Below are 20758 nucleotides of genomic sequence, written 5' to 3'. Positions count from 1 at the left end.
GTACCTGAGACTTTCTCAAAGGTTGGAAGTCACAGCCTAAGTAACATTAAGAAATGTGTAATCAGTCTGCATAGGAACTTTACACCTGAGTACCATCACTACCTACTCCTGACCAGTATTCCTCTAGCAAGAAGAGTAGTAGCAGCAGCTTTACTAGAGGGAGGGCCTATAACTGTAATAGGGAAAGAAAGTTCATCTGGCTGCTCTGCATCTATTCTAGCAATACTTCATTTTTATAAATTCATGCAATTTCATGAAAGAGAAGATGGAAGCCTTAATAAAACATTATCAGAGAGCTGCTTTTCTAATTTACAAGATTTAGTGAAGGGGAACTTGGTATAGTTTCAAGTTAGAGCTCTACAGTCTGAACTCAGGTTTCACCTAGTGTTTGTGCAAATTTATTCGCGTAATGAACAAAATTGTTTCAAGCAGGTCAGATGTATTTTTTTCAACTCAATTGCAAAAACTGTTTAGATGCATCTGTTTTTCAGTAGACCCTCCACTAAATCATAAATTCTCTGATGGTGAGGACCTAACACTTACGGAATTGAGCTGAATTTTACTCTCCTTACCTCAGAGAGGTATTTAACTCTGTCCATGTATTATTTCTCTGTTAACATCCTGTCACTTCTGTTCTTAGTGAACAAGCACCCAGACCTCATCACTGCATTTCCCTTGGAAATGCCATAGGCTTTTACATTCTTTTCTAAGTTACCAAATTTAAACACAAAATTATCTCAAAATGCCCTAAATGCCTCAAGCTAAGGTTATCATTTATGTAGTAAATTATGGTACACAAAAATAGCATACCATGTGGCCATTAAAGAAAGAGAGTTAAGTAATAGCAAAAACTGGAAACTGTAATTTCCATGAAAAGAAGGAATGGTTAAATAAACTCCATCCATACTATGCAAAAAATGAGAGAGAGAGGGAGAGAGAGAAAGAGACCTAAGAAAACTACAAAAAAATAGGAAAATGTTCTGACGGTTTAAAAAAACACGAAATAGGAAAACATAATTACAACCGTGTAAAACTATGCATACAAGTAGACTAATATACAACTATGAAAACAGTGGTCATACTAGAAAGGAGAGATTGTAAAAATGTTTTTTACCTTGCTTTTTCTTTTCTAATTATCTTTTTTTTTTTAATGAAAAAAACAGCTCAAAATATGGTATCATTTATGGTTCAGGGCAGCTTGTGTCAAGGTCCTTCCTATTCAGTGGATATCACTGCAATAAATTAATGCCATAGGAATACTAAATGTGTGCCTTTATCAAAAAAGTCTCAGTGAGCCTTCCTCTTCTAGCCATGATAGAATATCAAGACATAATTAACCTTCCTACCTCAAACAATAGAAAACTGAACAAAATATATGAAACAAGAGTTTTCAGACACTGGACAACAAGTATATAGAACTGTGATCCCTGAAGAAGGAAAACAAACAAGGTGAACCCTACGATTACCCCAGCTTACTATGTGAAAAAGTTTCTAGCCTACAGGGCAGGGAGGAGGAACTTAAACAGAATCCAGAAGTTGTGCCAAGCCAAAGACATAGAGATAAGCAACTGGGCAGGCCAAGGCACCTAGAATTTGTGGGGTAGAGTACTGTAGAGGAGGGAGTTTGACAGGGAACTATGGAAGTTTGTAGAGGGGTCCTCTTCCATCTTTTGCTGAGCACCGATCTTCACATAGGGAAGAGGAAACTACCCAAGCTGGCGGTGAAGAATCACTGGAAAAGAGAAGAAATTGTGGCGCCCATAGAAGGTTCCACAAATAAAATAATTTGCATTTCTACCAGCAAGAGTGGAAAAACCTACTAATACATGGGTTATCAGGTAGAGTCTGCAGATGGGTACTGCATTAGTAATGGGGCCAAATTAGTCCATAATAAAAGTTGCTCTCAACCTGCCCTAACAACCCTTAAAAGCAAACCCTAAAAGGATGAAACTGATTCCACACAACATAACTGCATCCCAGAACAAAGTCCAACATTATATAAAAAAACGTAAGAAAATCAAGCACTTACAACATTAACATTACAATGTTATAAATCCAATTTAAAAATTACCAGCATTCAAAGAAGCAGAAAAAAATATGACCCATAAGCAGGAGAAAAATCAGTCAATAGAAACAGATCTAGACATGAAGAGAGATGATGGAATTAGCAGAAAAGGACATTAGAACAGCTATTGTAAATATGCTCCATATGCTCAGGAAGATTGAGGAAAATATAAACATGATGAGGAAAGAAATGAACATATTAAAGAAAGAAGTCTAAATAGAACTTCTAGGGAAGAAAATGCTTTATGAAACAAAAAAATACACTAGGATGAAATGAATTGAGATTAATGAGATTAACAGCACATTAGAAAAAACACAGAAGAAAAGATCAGTGAATTTGAAGACTGAGGAATAGAAACTATCTAAAATGAAAGACAGGGACTTCCCTGGTGGCACAGTGGTTAAGAATACACCTGCCGGGCTTCCCTGGTGGCGCAGTGGTTGAGAGTCCGCCTGCCGATGCAGGGGACACGGGCTCGTGTCCCGGTCCAGGAAGATCCCACAAGCCGTGGAGCAGCTAGGCCCGTGAGCCATGGCCACTGGGCCTGCGCGTCCGGAGCCTGTGCTCCGCAACGGGAGAGGCCACAACAGTGAGAGGACACAGATTCAACCCCTGGTCCAGGAAGATCCCACATGCTGCAGAGCAACTAAGCCCACGAGCCACAACTACTGAGTCCGTGCGCCACAACTACTGAAGCCCACGTGCCTAGAGCCAGTGTTCTGCAACAAGAGAAGCCACCACAATGAGAAGCCCGCGCACCGCGACGAAGAGTAGACCCCGCTCACTGCAACTAGAGAAAGCCCGTGCGAAGACTCAATGAAGACCCAGTGCAGCCAAAAATAAATAGTATAAATACATAAAATAAAATGAAAGAGAGAGAAAAGACCAAAAAAAAAAAATGGAAAGAAAGGAAAAAATACCCACAGAGCTTTAGTGACCTATGGGACACTGTCAAGAGGTCTAACATATATATAATTGAAGTTCCAAAACAAGAAAAGAGGAGAGGGGACAGAAAAATATCTGAAGAAATTAACAGCCAAAACTTTTCCACATTTGATGAAAACCAGAAATCCACAGATCCAAGAAGCTCAAGAGACTCCAGGAAAAATAAAGAAAACCATGTTAAGGCACATGATAAACTACTGAAAATCAGCAATAAAGAGAAAATGTTAAAAGCATGCAGAGAAAAAAGATATATACAGAGAAATGAAGCTAAGAATGACAGTAGACTTCTCATCAGGAATTATGCAAGCCAGAAAACAACAAAATGACATTGTTTTAAGTATTGAAAGAAAAATTCTATATTCAGCAAAAATGTCTCTAAAAACTGAAGATGAGACTCCACTTCCAGTGTGGCAGAGTAAGCCTACTTCAGCCTCTCTCTCCTGCTGATTACAGTTAAAAATCCTGTATAAAATATAAAAAGTATTACCTGAGGGCTCTGAAAATTAAACAAAAGCAGACAGATTATAGAGGGGAGTCAAAACTTGGAGAAACACCCACAAAAGTGGGTTTCCAGGGTTTCTTTTTTCCTATTTTTCTTTTGCAGGTTTGCCTCAAGATCCAGACAGTCACAGAGATGCATGATAGAGGAGTTGGGTGGATGGCTAAAACTTCAATAGAAACCTCATCTTTCTGTAGACAGAAACCAGGAAAAGGGGCTTCTGCTACCCAGAGAACATAGAGGGAGTCCTGGACAGACCAGGAGAAAGCGTTCCTCTAATTCCGCATATGAAAGTTAGGCTCACGGGAGCTGACCAAGCATGGAACAAATACAAAGTAGCAAAGCAAACCCTTTAAAAACTAAACTGCTATTTGAACTACAGTCCAGTCTCCTGAGTGGTGAGTACGTGGACCAGATCCAAAGTAGCACAGAAACGGCTTTGAAAACTGAACTGATATTGGAACCACTACCTACAGAAAGTGAGAAAGAACCTGTGGTCTAACTGGATTGATTGCCTACTAATACCAAAAAAAAAAAAACCCTCCAGATTATAACTGAACCCTGAGTCTACACAACATAAGAAAAATGTCCAGGATGTAATCCAAAATTACTCAACTTATAAGGAACCAGGACATACAAAGAACCAGGATATACAATAAAACAAGAAAATGTAACAAATTCTCAAGAGAAAAGACAAACAGATGCCTGATGTGACACAGATGTTAAAATTATCAGAGTTTTAGAGCAACTATTACAAACATGCTCCACTAGAAAAAGGCAAACATTCCTGAATGAATGAATGGTAAGGTAGAACTTCTCAGGAGAGAAATTGAAACTATAAAAAGGAACCAATTAAAACATTTAGAAGTAAAACATATATTATATAAAATAAATTCTCTAGATGGACTTAATAGCAGAATGGATTGACACAGAAATCAGTAAACCTAAAGACAGAACAGTAGAAATTATTAAACATGAAGAACAGGAAAAAATGGGGGGAAAAACAGGGCCTCAGAGACCTGTGTAACAGTATCAGAAAGTCTAACATTTGTGTTATTGTAGTCCAAGAAGAAAGGGAGAGAGAAATTAAGGGCAGAAAACAATTTGCAAAAGAGAATGGCTGGGGCTTCCCTGGTGGCACAGTGGTTAAGAATCCGCCTGCCAATGCAGGGGACACGGGTTCAAGCCCTGGCCCAGGAAGATCCCACATGCCGCAGAGCAACTAAACCCATGAGCCGCAACTACTGAACCTGCGCTCTAGAGACCGTGAGCCATAACTACTGAACCCGCGTGCCACAACCACTGAAGCCTGCGCGCCTAGAGCCCATGCTCCGCAACAAGAGAAGCCACGACAGTGAGAAGCCCGCGCACTGCAACGAAGAGCAGCCCCCACTTGCCGCAACTAGAGAAAGCCTGCACACAGCAACAAAGACCCAATGCAGCCAAAAATAAATAAATAAATAAATAAATATTTTTTAAAAAGAATGGCTGAAAACTCCCAAATTTGGTGACATTCAAGATCCTCAGGAAACCCCAAACAGGATAAACACAAAGAAAAACCAGGCCAAAACATATCATAATCAAACTTCTGAAAGCCAAAGATAAGGAAAAGTAATTTAAAAGAAGCAGGAGAAAAACAACATATTACAAATAAGGGAACATGATTCAAATGAACACAGATTTATTATCAGAAACCATACAGGCCAAAAAAAGGGGAATAACATCTTCAAAGTACTTAAAGGTAAGAACTATAACTCTATATCCAGCAAAAATACCCTTCAGGAATGAAAGAAAACAAACAACAAAAAAAATCTTGTCACCAGAAGCCCAAAAAAATGCTACAGAAAATTCTTAAAGACTGTGAGAAATGATATCAGAAAGGAATTTGGATCTTCAGGAATAAAAAGAGCAACAGAAATGGAAAACATACAGGCAAATATAAAAAATATATTTTTCCCTCTGAAGTTCTTTAGAATTTGGATGATTGTCACAAGTGAAAGTTATAGCATTGTCTGGTGGAGTTTTCAATGTAGATGTAATACATATGACAACTATAATATCAAAGTAAGTGTGGGGGGCTGGTGATTAGAGAACCCTATATAGTAGCAAAGCTTGCATATTTTACTGAAGTGGTACAACACTAACTCTAAAGTTGGCTGCATTTAGTGACTTTCTTCCAAAGAACAGAGCACGGAACAGGAGGAAAAAAGCAATCCTGCAGAGGAGAAACTTTGCAAACACTTCCTTAACCAAGTGATCAAGATTAACATCACCAGTGATTAAGTCATCTTAATAACATATATACTTGATGTGATGAAAAGGCCACTCTGACACTGTGGCATTCTTTCTCCAAACGCATAACCCTAGTCCAACCATGAGTAAGTCATCAGACAAACCCAAACTGAAGAAGGTTCTCCTCAAAACTGTCAAGGCCATGAAAAATGAGCAAACACTAAGAAACTGTCAGATAAAAAGAGACTAAGCAGACATCACGAGTAAATGTAGCAATGGATGAGATCCTGGAATACAAAAGGAACATTAGAGGAATTAGCAGAATCCAAATAAAGTCTAGAGTTTAGTATATTTCTTTTTATTGTGGTAAAAAATACCAATCATAAAATTTACCACCTTAACCTATTTCTAAATGTACAGTTCAATGATGTAAAGTATATGTACACTGCTGTGAAACAGATCTCCAGAACCTTTTTGTCTTGCAGAACTGAAGCTCTGTACCTATTAAACAACTCCCTTTGCACCCTCTCCACCACCCCCGGTAACCACCATTCTGTATCCATGAATTTGACTACTTTAGATACTTCATATAGGTGGAAACCTTTTGTGACTGGCTCATTTCACTTAGCATAGTATACTCAACATTCATCCACATTGTAGCATGTAACAGGATTTCTTTCTTTCTTTTTTTTTTTTTTTTTTTTTTTGCGGTACGCGGACCTATCACTGTTGTGGCCTCTCCTGTTACGGAGCACAGTCTCCGGACGCGCAGGCTCAGCAGCCATGGCCCACGGGCCCAGCCACTGCGCGGCATGTGGGATCTTCCCGGAGCAGGGCACGAACCCGTGTCCCCTGCATCGGCAGACGGACTCTCAACCACTGCGCCACCTGGGAAGCCCAGGATTTCTTTCTTTTTAAAGGCTGCATAGCAACCCATTATATATATATATATCACATTTTATTTATCCATTCATCTGCTGATGGACATTTCGGTTGCTCCCATCTTTTGACAATTGTGAATAGTGCTGCTATAAACACGGGTATGGAAATTTTTTTTTTTAATGGGCAAAAAATCTAACAAATCCTTCACCAAAGATATATGGATGGCAAATAAGAATAGGAAAAGATGCTCAACACCATTATTCATCAGGAAAATGCAAATTAAAACCATAATGAGATATCGCTACACACCTGTAAGAAGCCAAAAAAAAAAAAAAAAAAATGCCGGCTAGGATATGGAGTGACTACAACTCTTGCATACTGTTGTAGGTTATGTAAAATAGTACATCCACTTTGGAAAACAGTTTGGCGGTTTCTTATAAAGTTCAACGTACACTTACATAATACCCAAAAATCCCATTCATAGGTATGTAATCAAGTGAAATGCAAACTTGTGTTCACATAAAACTGTGTACAAAAATGTTTACAGGGGCTTTATTTACAATCGCTAAAAACTGGAAACCTCCCAAATGTCCTTCCACTGATAAATGGATAAACCAAGCTGGCATATTCCCACAATGGAATATTATTCCATAATAAAAAGGAATGAACTACTGATACATGCATCAACATGGATAACTTCAAACAAATTACTATGTATAAGAAGCCAGGGCCTCCCTGGTGGCGCAGTGGTTAAGAATCCGCCTGCGAATGCAGTGGACACGGGTCCGAGCCCTGGTCCGGGAAGATCCCACATGCCGCGGAGCAACTAAGCCCGTGCGCCACAACTACTGAAGCCAGTGCACCACAACTACTGAAGCCTGCGCACCCTAGAGCCTGTGCTCCACAACAAGAGAAGCCACAGCAATGAGAAGCCCGCGCACTGCAACAAAGAGTAGCCCCCGCTCACCACAACTAGAGAAAGCCCGCGCAGCAACGAAGACCCAAAGCAAATAAAAGTAAAATAATTAATTAATTAATTTTTTTAAAAAAAAGAAGTCAGACTCAAAAGACTGTATGATTTCCTCTATATATTTTTTTAGAAAAGGCAAAACCATGCGGACATGGAACAGATCAGTGATTGCTAGGGACTGGGGTGGGTGGAAGAGTTGACCTCACAGGAGCACAAGAGAAGTTTTTGAGATAGTGAAACCCTTCTATATCTTGATTTTCTGTGATAATTACACTTCCATATGCATTTGTTGAAACTCAGAATTGTACATTTAGGGTGAATTTTACCATATATGTAAATTATACCCCAAAAAACTTGACTTAAAACAAATGTTTTCTTCCACCAGAAGTTTCCTCATACTTTATACAAAATGGAGAGCACTGAAACATGCCACCTCCTACTATTTGTTGTGTTTCATTTAGTGAAATTTTCACTTTCCTATTTGTACTTTCTTGGTTACCATTTTAATTCCATTAGCAGATTTGAGCATTCCCAGATGTCCTCTCTTATCTTATTGCTGTGGCTACAAGGGTTTATCTCATTTGTGTATGTGGCACAATTTAGCAGGTAAGTCAGACGTCTATAAAATATCTCCCCCACTCCAACTCTCTTTCCTTTCCTCACTGAAACACATCTTTATTCATCTATTAATGGGTGCTAAAGCCTCTGGGGTAGCTCTTCACCCCTGGAAGATCCTACATTCTTGAAAACAAGGACATTGGTAAAACCAGGTACATGCAAACCACACCAGGGTACTCTGAGCACCTTTTGCCAATGGGAAGTTTGCCAGAGGGTTCTCATGGAAGACTTCCTAGCTCCTAAAAAAAAGAGACATGGGTCTTGATGTGACAGTGGGAACTTAATATTCTGAGGGGAGCTGATCTGATGCTAAAGCTATTACACTGAGAATAAGAGAGCAGGGAAATAGAAAAAATTCTGTCCTCCTAGGCAATCCTTTTCCACGGTTTGCTTCTACTCTTTCTCCAGGTATTTGCTCCAAATCCCCTCTACCTTTCTCATGATACAGGAGTCGCAAGCAAAATATGAACTTTTCACGAATAGACCCAATGAAAGGGATAAAGTAATAATCGACAGTGACAGAAAGCAGGTCACTGGTTGTCCAGGGATGGGGGGTGAGGGACAGAGGTGGTAAAAGGGACATAAAGGGACACAAGGAAATTTCAGGGAGAGGATGGATATGTACATTATCTTGACTGTAATGACAGCTTCATGTACATATGCTAAAACTTATTAAAAATTGTATACTTTAAAAGAATGCAGTTTGGGACTTCCCTGGCGGTCCAGTGGTTAAGACTCTGCGCTTCCACTGCAGGGGGCGCGGGTTCCATCCCTGGTTAGGGAACTAAGATCCCGTAGGAGGCTGCGTGGTGCGGCCAAAAAATAAATAAATTTTTTTTTTAAAAACGGTGCAGTTTATTATATATCAATTACATCCCAATAAAGCTAATAAGTTGGAGGTTTTTAACAGACCACTTTATTGAGTGGCTTTCTGTTTCTGGGCACTATAAACACCTTTCAAACTTAGGTAGGTTTGAGTAGCCTCTTCACTCAAACTTACAAGGATACATGACCTCTTTCAGAAGTAAGTTATACTCATTACGGCTACAGAGTAAATTTTCAGTGAGCCAATTACCAAAAGGTTTGCAAGAAAGATTTTTATCTAATGCCCACTTCCTCTTGTGAGTTATGCTAAAAATACCTAGGTACATTGAAACTCCTTAAAACGCTGTACCTTCTCAAATCACACAATGTTCCCTTGGGATCCAAGCTCTTTTGTTTGCTGCTGTCAACTCCCACCCACTCTCACTCCGATCTCACTGGTATTCACTAAATCCACAAGCCTCCCTATTCTCTCTCTTTCACAAACATCAAGAAAGGGCTACAGGGATGTTAACCAGCTTTCTACTGAGATGAATTCTGAGTTCCTGAAGGCAAAGAAGTCCACATATACTTTCTTATTGCCTGAGAAAAGGAGACTACACAGTTCTGTGCCAAGCAAGGGCACCAAGCAACTAGAGGATAATCTTATGTAGTCTTTTCCTCTCATATACCAAAAATCACAGCTGATGGGGAGAGAGGAATAAAAAGAAGACAGCTTACCCATGGAGTAGAGGTTGTCAAAGCTCTGGTGCATGCGGATAATCTCATAGTAGAGTTCATCATAACTACTGGGGGTGGGCAGGAATGTATCGCCATATGTGATAAACATATTAAATAGGTTCACAATCTAAAAAAGAAGCAAAAGCCCATAAACAGGTATCATACTATGAAGACCAGAAGAGTATTATCAGTAGTGTGCTATAGCCAGCTCTTATTGTCTTGCAAGAGTTAATTGTTAAATTTTCAGAAATTTTGTGAGCTGATTATTAAAGTCATTATTAAAGATTAACTTATATAAACTTGCAATTCAATAAATTATATTAAAATCAAGTTATAAGTACTCAAAACTCACCACTTCCTAATTATTTTCTACTTTTTAGTATTATCAATGCTCTTGAAATTAATTTACACCTCTTGTATCTGTTTGGTGGGAATATCATATAATGGTGTGTTACCATTATCTCATGAAAGACCCCAGGTTCTCCAAAGACATAGGTGAAAGTGGGGAGCACCAGTGTAGAGATTCTGATCCAAAGGGAAAATAAAGGCCTGGTTTTCCCTATGACTTAATCCCTAGAATACCAGCTCCTGTCTCAAACCAGCCCACTTCTGCCTTAGGGTACAGCTCATAAAAATAAATATATTTTTTTGCTACTCACCATAAGGGCTAAGGTAAAAATGTTGTGTTTGGCCAGAAGTACGGTCTCATTTGACATAAGGAACTTCAGCAAATTTATCAAGGCTTAAAAAAGAAAAAAAAAAAAAAGAGAAGGAAAGGCATCAATAAGGTAATCAAAGCATAATCAATAAAGTTATTAAATGAAAGCAATGAAAGTGAACTAGCTCTACAGAAATCCAAAGAGGGCTAGAATGAGTACATCACAGCCACTAAGGACTTTTTAAAAGCAGGCAAAGTAGGTGTATTTGAAGAAAGCACTGACCTTCCCAAGCACATGTCTGCTCATCTGCCCACAGGTTTTTAAAAATCTACTTTTTGCCACTTCGTAAACAGCAATTGAGGTCAGAAATTTGATTATAAAATGGACATTTTAGTGTTCCAAATTTATTCCTGCATGGTGATTTCCACATCATATTTGCTCAGTTTACTGAGTGTCCCCTTCTCACCCTAGGATGCTAGCATCCCAAGTCACTAAGTTTTAGTTATGTAACTGTTTCAAACATCACTGCTAAGAAGAAAATGTTTTAATTCTAACTGGTCAACAGATGTGCCAGATATACTGTAGAACCTACTGCTTCAGCTCTGTATAAGAATGGAGCTCATGGACCAGAGGGCAGACACCAGAAGCAAGAAGAACTACAATCCTGCAGCCTGTGGAACAAAACCACATTCACAGAAAGACAGACAAGATGAAAAGGCAGAGGGCTATGTACCAGATGAAGGAACAAGATAAACCCCAGAAAAACAACTAAATGAAGTGCAGATAGGAAACCTTCCAGAAAAAGAACTAAGAATAACGATAGTGAAGATGATCCAGGACCTCGGAAAGAGAATGGAGGCAAAGACAGAGAAGATGCAAGAAATGTTAACAAAGACCTAGAAGAATCAAAGAACAAACAACTAGAAGAATTAAAGAACAAACAAACAGAGATGAACAATATGATAACTGAAATGAAAAATACACTAGAAGGAATCAATAGCAGAATAACTGAGGCAGAAGAACAGATAAGTGACCCGGAAGACAGAATGGTGGAATTCACTGCTGCAGAACAGAATAAAGAAAAAAGAATGAAAAGAAATGAAGACAGCCTAAGAAACCTCTGGGATAACATTAAATGCAACAACATTCACATTATAGGGGTCCCAGAAGGAGAAGAGAGAGAGAAAGGACCCGAGAAAATATCTGAAGAGATTATAGTCGAAAACTTCCCTAACATGGGAAAGGAAATAGCCACCCAAGTCCAGGAAGCGCAGAGAGTTCCAGGCAGGATAAACTCAAGGAGAAACACACTGAGACACATAGTAATCAAACTGACAAAAATTAAAGACAAAGAAAAATTACTGAAAGCAACAAGGGAAAAACGACCAGTGTCATACAAGGGAACTCCCATAAGGTTAACAGCTGATTTCTCAGCAGAAATTCTACAAGCCAGAAGGGAGTGGCATGATATATTTAAAGTGATGAAAGGGAAGAACCTACAACCAAGAGTACTCTACCCGGCAAGGATCTCATTAAGATTCAATGGAGAAATCAAAAGTTTTACAGACAAGCAAAAGCTAAGAATTCAGCACCACAAAACCAGCTCTATAACAAATGCTAAAGGAACTTCTCTAAGTGGGAAACACAAGAGAAGAAAAGGACCTACAAAAACAAACCCATAACAATTAAGAAAATGGTCTTAGGAACATACGTATCGATAATTGCCTTAAACGTGAATGGATTAAATGCTCCAACCAAAACACAGAGGCTCGCTGAATGGATACAAAAACAAGACACATATATAAGCTGTCTACAAGAGACCCACTTCAGACCTAGGGACACATAGAATGAAAGTGAGAAGATGGAAAAAGATATTCCATGCAAATGGAAATCAGAAGAAAGCTGGAGTAGCAATACTCATATCAGATAAAATAGACTTTAAAATAAAGAATGTTACAAGAGACAAGGAAGGATACTACATAATGATCAAGGGATCAATCCAAGAAGAAGATATAACAATTATAAATATATATGCACCCAACATAGGAGCACCTTAATACATAAGGCAACTGCTAACAGCTATAAAAGAGGAAATCGACAGTAACACAATAATAGTGGGGGACTTTAACACCTTATTTACACCAATGGACAGATCATCCAGACAGAAAATTAATAAGGACACACGAGCTGTAAATGACACAAGAGACCAGATTGATTTAATTGATATTTATAGGACATTCCATACAAAAACAGCAGATTACACTTTCTTCTCAAGTGCACATGGAACATTCTCCAGGATGAATCACATCTTGGGTCACAAATCAAGCCTCAGTAAATTTAAGAATATTGAAATCATATCAAACATCTTTTCTGACTACAACGCTAGATTAGAAATCAATTACGGGGGAAAAAAAGCATAAAAAATACAAACACATGGAGGTTAAACAATACGTTACTAAATAACCAAGAGATCACTGAAAAAAATCAAAGAGAAAATCAAAAAATACCTAGAGACAAATGACAACAAAAACACGATGATCCAAAACCTATGGGATGCAGCAAAAGCAGTTCTAAGAGGGAAATTTATAGCAATACAATTCTACCTCAAGAAATAAGAAAAGTCTCAAATAAACAATCTAAACTTACACCTAAAGGGACTAGAGAAAGAAGAACAAACAAAACCCAAAGTTAACAGAAGGAAAGAAATCATAAAGATCAGAGCAGAAATAAATGAAATAGAAACAAAGAAAACAATAACAAAGATCAATAAAACTAAAAGCTGGTTCTTTGAGAAGATAAAAAAAATTGATAAACCATTAGCCAGACTCATCAAGAAAAAGAGGGAGAGGACTCATCAAAAAAAAGAGGGAGAGGACTCAAATCAATAAAATTAGAAATGGGGCTTCCCTGGTGGCGCAGTGGTTGAGAGTCCACCTGCTGATGCAGGGGACATGGGTTTGTGCCCTGGTCCCGGAAGATCCCACATGCTGCAGAGCAGCTGGGCCCGTGAGCCATGGCCGCTGAGCCTGCACGTCTGGAGCCTGTGCCCCGCAACAGGAGAGGCCACAACAGTGAGAGGTCCATGTATCGCAAAAAAAAAATAAAATTAAAAATAAAAAATAAATAAAATTAGAAATGAAAAAGAAGCTACAACAGACACCGCAGAAATACAAAGCATCCTAAGCGACTACTACAAGCAACTCTGTGCCAATAAAATGGACAACCTGGAAGAAATGGACAAATTTTTAGAAAGGTATAAGCTTCCAAGACTGAACCAGGAAGAAACAGAAAATATGAACAGACCAATCACAAGTAATGAAATTGAAACTGTGATTTAAAATCTTCCAATAAACAAAAGTCCAGGACCAGATGGCTTCACAGGTGAATTCTATCAAATATTTAGAGAAGAGCTAACACCCATCCTTCTCAAACTCTTCCGAAAAACTGCAGAGGAAGGAACACTCCCAAACTCATTCTATGAGGCCACCATCACCCTGATACCAAAACCAGACCAAGATACTACAAAAAAAAGAAAATTACAGACCAATATCACTGAAGAATATAGATGCAAAAATCCTCAGCAAAATACTAGCAAACAGAATCCAACAACACATTAAAAGGATCATATACCATGATCGAGTGGGATTTATCCCAGGGATGCAAGGATTCTTCAATATATGCAAATCAATGTGATACACCATATTAACAAACTGAAGAAGAAAAACCATATGATCATCTCAATAGATTCAGAAAAAGCTTTTAACAAAATTCAACACTGATTTATGATAAAAACTCTCCAGAAAGTGGGCATAGAGGGAAACTACCTCAACATAATAAAGGCCATATATGACAAACCCGTAGCAAACATCATTCTCAATGGTGAAAAACTGAAAACATTTCCTCTAAAATCAGGAACAAGACAAGGGTGCCCACTCTCACCACTATTATTCAACATAGTTTTGGAAGATCTAGCCACTGCAATCAAAGAAGAAAAAGAAATAAAAGGAATACAAATTGGAAAAGAAGAAGTAAAAGTGTCACTGTTTGCAGATGACATGATACTATACATAGAGAATCCTAAAGAGGCCACCAGAAAACTACTAGAGCTAATCAATGAATTTGGTAAAGTTGCAGGATACAAAATTAATGCACAGAAATCTCTTGCATTCCTATACACTAATGATGAAGAATCTGAAAGAGAAATTAAGGAAACACTCCCGTTTACCACTGCAATAAAAAGAATAAAATACCTAGGAATAAAAAAAAAAAAGAATGGAGCTCATGAAGGGAAAAAAAGCCCTTAACTGTACTAAATATTTAAACAAAAGCGCAGCTTGCTCTGTCCTCTCTCGACTGTGACAACGTTTACTGAAAAGGTCCCCTTTTTGCCTTGTAATCTTTAATGAGGGGAGACAGTGCTAAAACCCAAGCGATCTCAGTCATGAGACTGACTGCCAAGTCCCTAGGTTAACAGTGCAGCTTTAAAGACAGTTTTGCAAATAAACATTAAGCATAAAATAATTTATCAGTTGCCTTATACTCTCTCAACTAAAACTATAAAATAAATTCTGCTTCTCTGCCCATCATGACTACTGCCCCTGTACCTATTTCCCCTGTTTGATGGGGAACTATAAAGAAGGGGTTCAGCAGCTGCAAGTATTTGATGTTCCTTTTGTCTTCTCCCCCTCAACCCTTCCTACTTCCACAGACACACAAAAAAAGGCTTGACCTCTCCTTTTGTAAGACCATATCTGCTTCTTTGCCAGCAAAGAAGTCCATTCTCCCATGCTGTCTGAGCTTTGTGTGAAGTTTACTACTCTTAGAAAAGAGATGTAAGCTTTGATTTGAAACAGCAGGGAATGATGAGTAGAAGTAAGTCTCTCCAGACACTTGCTGCCTGCCACACAACACCCCTCACTCTCAATTCTCTAAAAGCACAGGTACAGTAAAGAAACAGCAGGCAAAAGTACAATAGCTTGTCTATATTCTGTTTCTAAAGCCTGGACCTTCCCTTCAAATACCAAAAAAAAAAAAGAAGGCTTGCTAGGGATGAAGGAGATAGGTATCCTCATTTATGAACTCTTCACCCTGACTCAAGTTCTCTGAGGTTTCATAATGGAAAGGCAAATGATAGGCAGCTGGCCCTTTTGATGTTGTCTGTTAACAAGTGATCTATTGGACTGGACCCCAAAAAAGCTCCATGGGAGCCCATTCTGGATCACACAACCTGCTTAGCTCCTACTAGGAGCCCAGAAAATGAAGGGGACTGGCTAAAATCCACATAAAAATGACTAACCCAAGGGAATTCCCTGGTGGTCCAGTGGTTAGGACTCAGCGCTTTCACTGCCATGGCCTGGGTTCACTCTCTGGTGGGGGAACTAAGATCCTGCAAGCCGGGCAGCACGGCAGCAGGGGGGAAAAAAAAACAAGCACTCACCCAGCCCAAACCTCTCTCCTTAATGAGTAGGGGCTGACCAGCCCACCCCCTAACCCCAGAGCTTAGAAAAGCCCTATTAATGGATAAATCACCTGACAATAAGACTCCTTAAACTCACCAGAGACAAGAGAAAAGGATGGGTAACACACGTGGCACTCTGCAAAACATAATGGCTACATAGAGACAAAGCTGCTTTTGCACATATCCAATCAAGGAGGGCTTTTGTCCCAGGCACACACAGCACAAAGATGCAGCCTCAGAAGTGGTTATGTGGTAATTAACGGGTAGAAAACCTGGAGAAAAGGAAGTGAGAGCAATGATTTATTGCTCCTCTGCTAGACTACAGCTAGTCTTGATCTCTGGGATTCAGAGTCAGGGATGACAACGTGATAAATATGAGGGGAGGAAGAGCAATTCTGGCACAGGCCAAGAGGTGGCCTGTGTCCCAATTGCCACAGATGTCAGCAGAGCCAAGCAGTATTGAGAAGGAGAGTCCAGCACTTCAATACTCTGAGAGTCAGTGTCAGGGGAAACATGCATTCTGCCCCTGACAATTCAGGTCAGAACCCCTACCCTCTTAAAAAAGCCAGGGTTTTCTTACCTGGAAGTTATCATTCTCTAAAGGGAATTTAATAGGCAGCTAAAATGAACAAAGCAACCTTAAAATTGGCTCCCACAAGCCTCTGACATCAGGGACCACAACTCCTCTTCAAGAAGGAATGTCCCAAATATCTCATAAAATAATGCTTTTTTCCTTCAACATCTGACTTTGCACTCATTCTATCAACTATTCAGTGTTCTATACACATCACTACACACACATTGTCTTCTATCCTCTGACTCGACGTGAAGGGAGTTCAAAGTCTGTGAGGCTTTGACGTAGCTGATTTTAGACTTTTAGAGCTAGAAAGGACCTTAGAGGTCATTTAATCCAACTCCCTCATTTTTTGGATTCAAAAACAACCCCCCACCACCACGCCAACTAGTTAGTGACTAGGCAGGGACTAGATCCTGGTCTCCTGGTTAGTGTTCTTTCTACCATTCCATTAACATAAGATTAAACAAATAAAGGTGCTAGATGCAGTCAAATGTTAAAGGGAAGGAAGCTTACGTATAAATGGTGTGCTTAGACTTCCTGACTATACTGTTACCAACACTTCTCTAGACTGGTTTATATAACTTTCTCCACCTACTGGCTGCTCCAAGGTTATTTTCATGTATTTGATCCCCTCCTTTTCTTGGTCTTCAACTACTTATTAGAGTAAAGATGTTTAACACCTCATTATTACCTTTCTTCTACTCACTCTCAACACTAAAACACACCCAGTAGCTTTTCTCAGCATAAACTGCCTCAGCAGGCCCTCTACATCAGCTCTTATCTCCCTCCTTTAAATCTCACCTTTCACACACCTCTATCTCCCTTTCTGTTTCTGCTTCCTCTCTAGTATCTTTAAAAAATAATAATAAATGTCAACTAAAACTGTTCCTATTTCCCTCACTCAGGGTTGCCTCCTTCAAAATTATGTACTGAAGATGGAATATGATCAGATCTGGACTTCAAATGGAGACAAGATCTCCCTTCTTTATGCAAAATCAGAACTGAAACAAACAAACAAAAAACATGAGTATAAACAATTAATATCCAGGCTTATTCATAAGCTATTATGGTATAATGCTATGAACAGGGTTTAACTGCAGGCCAGAGAATAGCCTTGGGCCAGGGGCAGGTTCAAGGACAGCAGAGATCTGGTACTGGGTGCCAACACACAAGTAGCACAGAGCTCATGTTGGCTGACTCCTGGCTCACCACTCTCCACACACACACATTTTTAGAAAACTGCCCTTGATCCACTTGTCCACTTGGTGCCATCTGGGCACATAACCAACCAAACTGTCACAGAAGTAACAGTACATAGAGGGAAGAGTTAAGATAACTACAAAAGATAAGGGGTTGGTTGTATAAACGTAGTATTGTTAATTAGTCATATGTCTATAAGAGTTTGGTATCAAGTACAATACATGTTGTAGTCATTGTGAAGATAAGAGGGGCAGGATATGCTTTTTTTTTCTTTTTAATTTAACCCTTTGGTTTACCATGTTTCTAATTTTTAAATAATAGTTTTAAAAGGAAGCAGGGGAGAAGGGACTAACACAAGCTCTTCCTCACCAAAGACATGATCCTTAGTCTGAGAGATTTCCAAAGAAAAAGGGCCTATGTTATAGAAACCCATTATTGTGTAAACAGTTTTGCCCATTAGGTGAGCAATGGCTACTCATCCACAAAACAGAATGGCACAGGGACTTCCCTGGTGGTGCAGTGGTTAAGAATCTGCCTGCCAATGCAGGGAACACGGATTCGAGCCCTGGTCCGGGAAGATCCCACATGCCGCGGAGCAACTAAGCCCGTGCGCCACAACTACTAAGCCTGCACTCTAGAGCCCTCGAGCCACAACTACTGAACCCGTGCACCACAACTACTGAAGCCCACGTGCCTAGAGCCCGTGCTCAGCAACAAGAGAAGCCACCGCAATGAGCAGCCTATGCACCGCAACAAAGAGTAGTCCCTGTCCGCCACAACTAGAGAAAGCCCACACGCAGCAACAAAGACCCAATGCAGCCAAAAATTAATTAATTAATTAATTAAAAAAAAAAAAAAACCAGAATGGCACAGCTTACTGCAGAATCTTTTCAGATGACAAGCTTGGTGGTTGAGACCTTCCAGGTCTTAACAGACAATTCTCATTGGCCCCCATCCTTCATAGTCCCAGGAGTAGGCTGTCCCAAAACACCAATGCCAGATAGATATATCATATAGAGAAATGCATCACATCTTTCTGCTGAATGACAACAACTACAAGTCAATAACTGTGTCAGAAGCTCACACAAAGTACAGCGGTCCCTCGGTATCCACAGCGGGGATGGGGGGATGGGGAGCGGGGATAGGGGGATGGGGCGTGGAGATTGTTTCCAGGACCCTCCACAGATACCAAACTCCATAGATGCTCAAGTCCTTTATATAAAATGATGTAGGCTTCCCTGGTGGCGCAATGGTTGAGAGTCCGCCTGCCGATGTAGGGGACACGAGTTCGTGTCCCGGTCCGGGAGGATCCCACATGCCACGGAGCAGCTGGGCCCGTGAGCCATGGCCGCTGAGTCTGCGCGTCCGGAGCCTGTGCTCCACAACAGGAGAGGCCACAACAGTGAGAGGCCCGCGTATCGCAAAAAAATAAATAAATAAATAAAATGATGTAGTATTTGCAGTGTAACCTACACACATCTTCCTGTATAATTTAAATCATCTCTATAGATTACTTATAATATCTAATATAATGTAAACGCTATGTAAATAGTTGCCAGCATGCAGCAAATTCAAGTTTTGCTTTTTGGAACTTTCTGGAATTTTCTTTTCAAATATTTTTGATCCATGGTTGGTTGAATCTGTGGATGCAGATATGGAGAGACAACTGTATCTCAAACCTTCCTCTTTTCTACTGTGCTCCACCTGACACCTTAAAAAGAGACACTTAACTACAGAAATCACCTCCCCCAAACTGTATTCTCATCTCTTTTCAAAGGGAGAAACACAAAAGTCATAAATGGCAAGGGAGGTAACATTTATTAGGTGTCTGCTAGATGCTAGGCATCATGTAAAGCACTTAAAGTACATCACTCTCACTGAATCCTATTAATTATCCAATGAAGTAGGTATTAGTGGTCCCAATTAACAGATAACCAAACTGAAATTCAGAAAGATTAAATAAGTTACCCAAAGCCACATACTAGTTGATTACATTAAGGGCAACATACCAAGAAGAAGGTCCATGAACTCCCCCTGCTGAGGTCTATGAAACTGTACTGGTTCCTCCTAAACTTCAATTAAAAAAAACTCTTGTTGGGACTTCCCTGGTGGAGCAGTGGTAAGGAATCCACCTTACAATGCAGGGGACTCGGGTTCAATCCCTGATCAGGGAACTACGATCCCACATGCCGCAGGGGCAACTAAGCCCGCACGCCACAACTACTGAGCTGGCGCACCACAACTACAGAGCCCACTCGCCCTGGAGCCCTTGCGCCACAACTAGAGAAGGAAAAACCCGCACGCCACAACTAGAGAAAAGCCCACGCGTTGCAACGAAAAGATCCCGCATGCCTCAACGAAGATCTGACGTGCCACAACTAAGACCTGACGAAGCCATAAATAATAAGTAAATAAATAATAAATCTTTAAAAACAAACATTTGTAGGGTGTGTGGGAGCAAGCTATCTAGGGCCAATACCTATATTTACCACCCAAAACCATAACTTTAGTCAGAACTCCACTTAATCAGCCCCTCACACATCCAAGTGACCAAAAGAAAAATCATGTAAGTTCAAGTCCATCTCTCTTGTAAGCGTCTCAGGATTTCACTCCACTGACCTAAGACACTTTAACCTGCACACTCTCAAAAACAAGAGGTTGAAAGCAAGGACTCAAGTATTCGTGCATCAGTATTCATAACAGCATTATTCACAATAGCCAAAAGGTGGAAGCAATACAAGAATCCGTTGACACATGAATAGATAAACAAAATGTGGTATATACATACATTCGAATATTATTCAGCCTGAAAAAGGAAATTCTGACACATGCTACTACATGTATGAAACATGAAGACATTATGCTAAGTGAAAAATGTCAGTCACAAAAGGACAAATACTGTATAATTCGATTTATATGCAGAGCCTAGAGAAATCAAATTCATAGAGACAGGAAGTAGATTGGTGGTTGCCAGGGGTGTGGAGAGGGGGGAAGGCAGACTTATTGTTTAATGGATACAGTTTCAGTTTAAGAAAATTTTAAAAATTGTGGAGGTGGAAGGTAGAGATGGTTGCACAGCAATGTGAATATACTTAATGCCAATGAACTGTA

The 20758-nt window shown here is 39.7% G+C and overlaps 1 protein-coding gene across 7 annotated transcripts in view; it reads right to left on the bottom strand.

The window, feature by feature from the left end:
* The window catches only part of ARMH3 (armadillo like helical domain containing 3), a 173796-nt gene that overhangs the window by 76979 nt on the left and 76059 nt on the right, over positions 1–20758 (bottom strand). For all 7 annotated transcript variants that reach the window (XM_079900635.1, XM_079900639.1, XM_079900634.1 and 4 more), the window contains 2 exons: positions 10413–10495; positions 9754–9880 (listed from right to left, as the gene is read on the bottom strand). In XM_079900635.1, coding sequence (XP_079756761.1) covers positions 9754–9880; positions 10413–10495 — 210 coding nt within the window. The remainder of the gene's footprint in view (positions 1–9753; positions 9881–10412; positions 10496–20758) is intronic.

Source organism: Stenella coeruleoalba, assembly GCF_951394435.1.
Source record: "Stenella coeruleoalba genome assembly, chromosome: 16".
NCBI classification, from domain to species: domain Eukaryota; kingdom Metazoa; phylum Chordata; class Mammalia; order Artiodactyla; family Delphinidae; genus Stenella; species Stenella coeruleoalba.
This window is presented reverse-complemented; position numbering and strand designations above follow the sequence as displayed.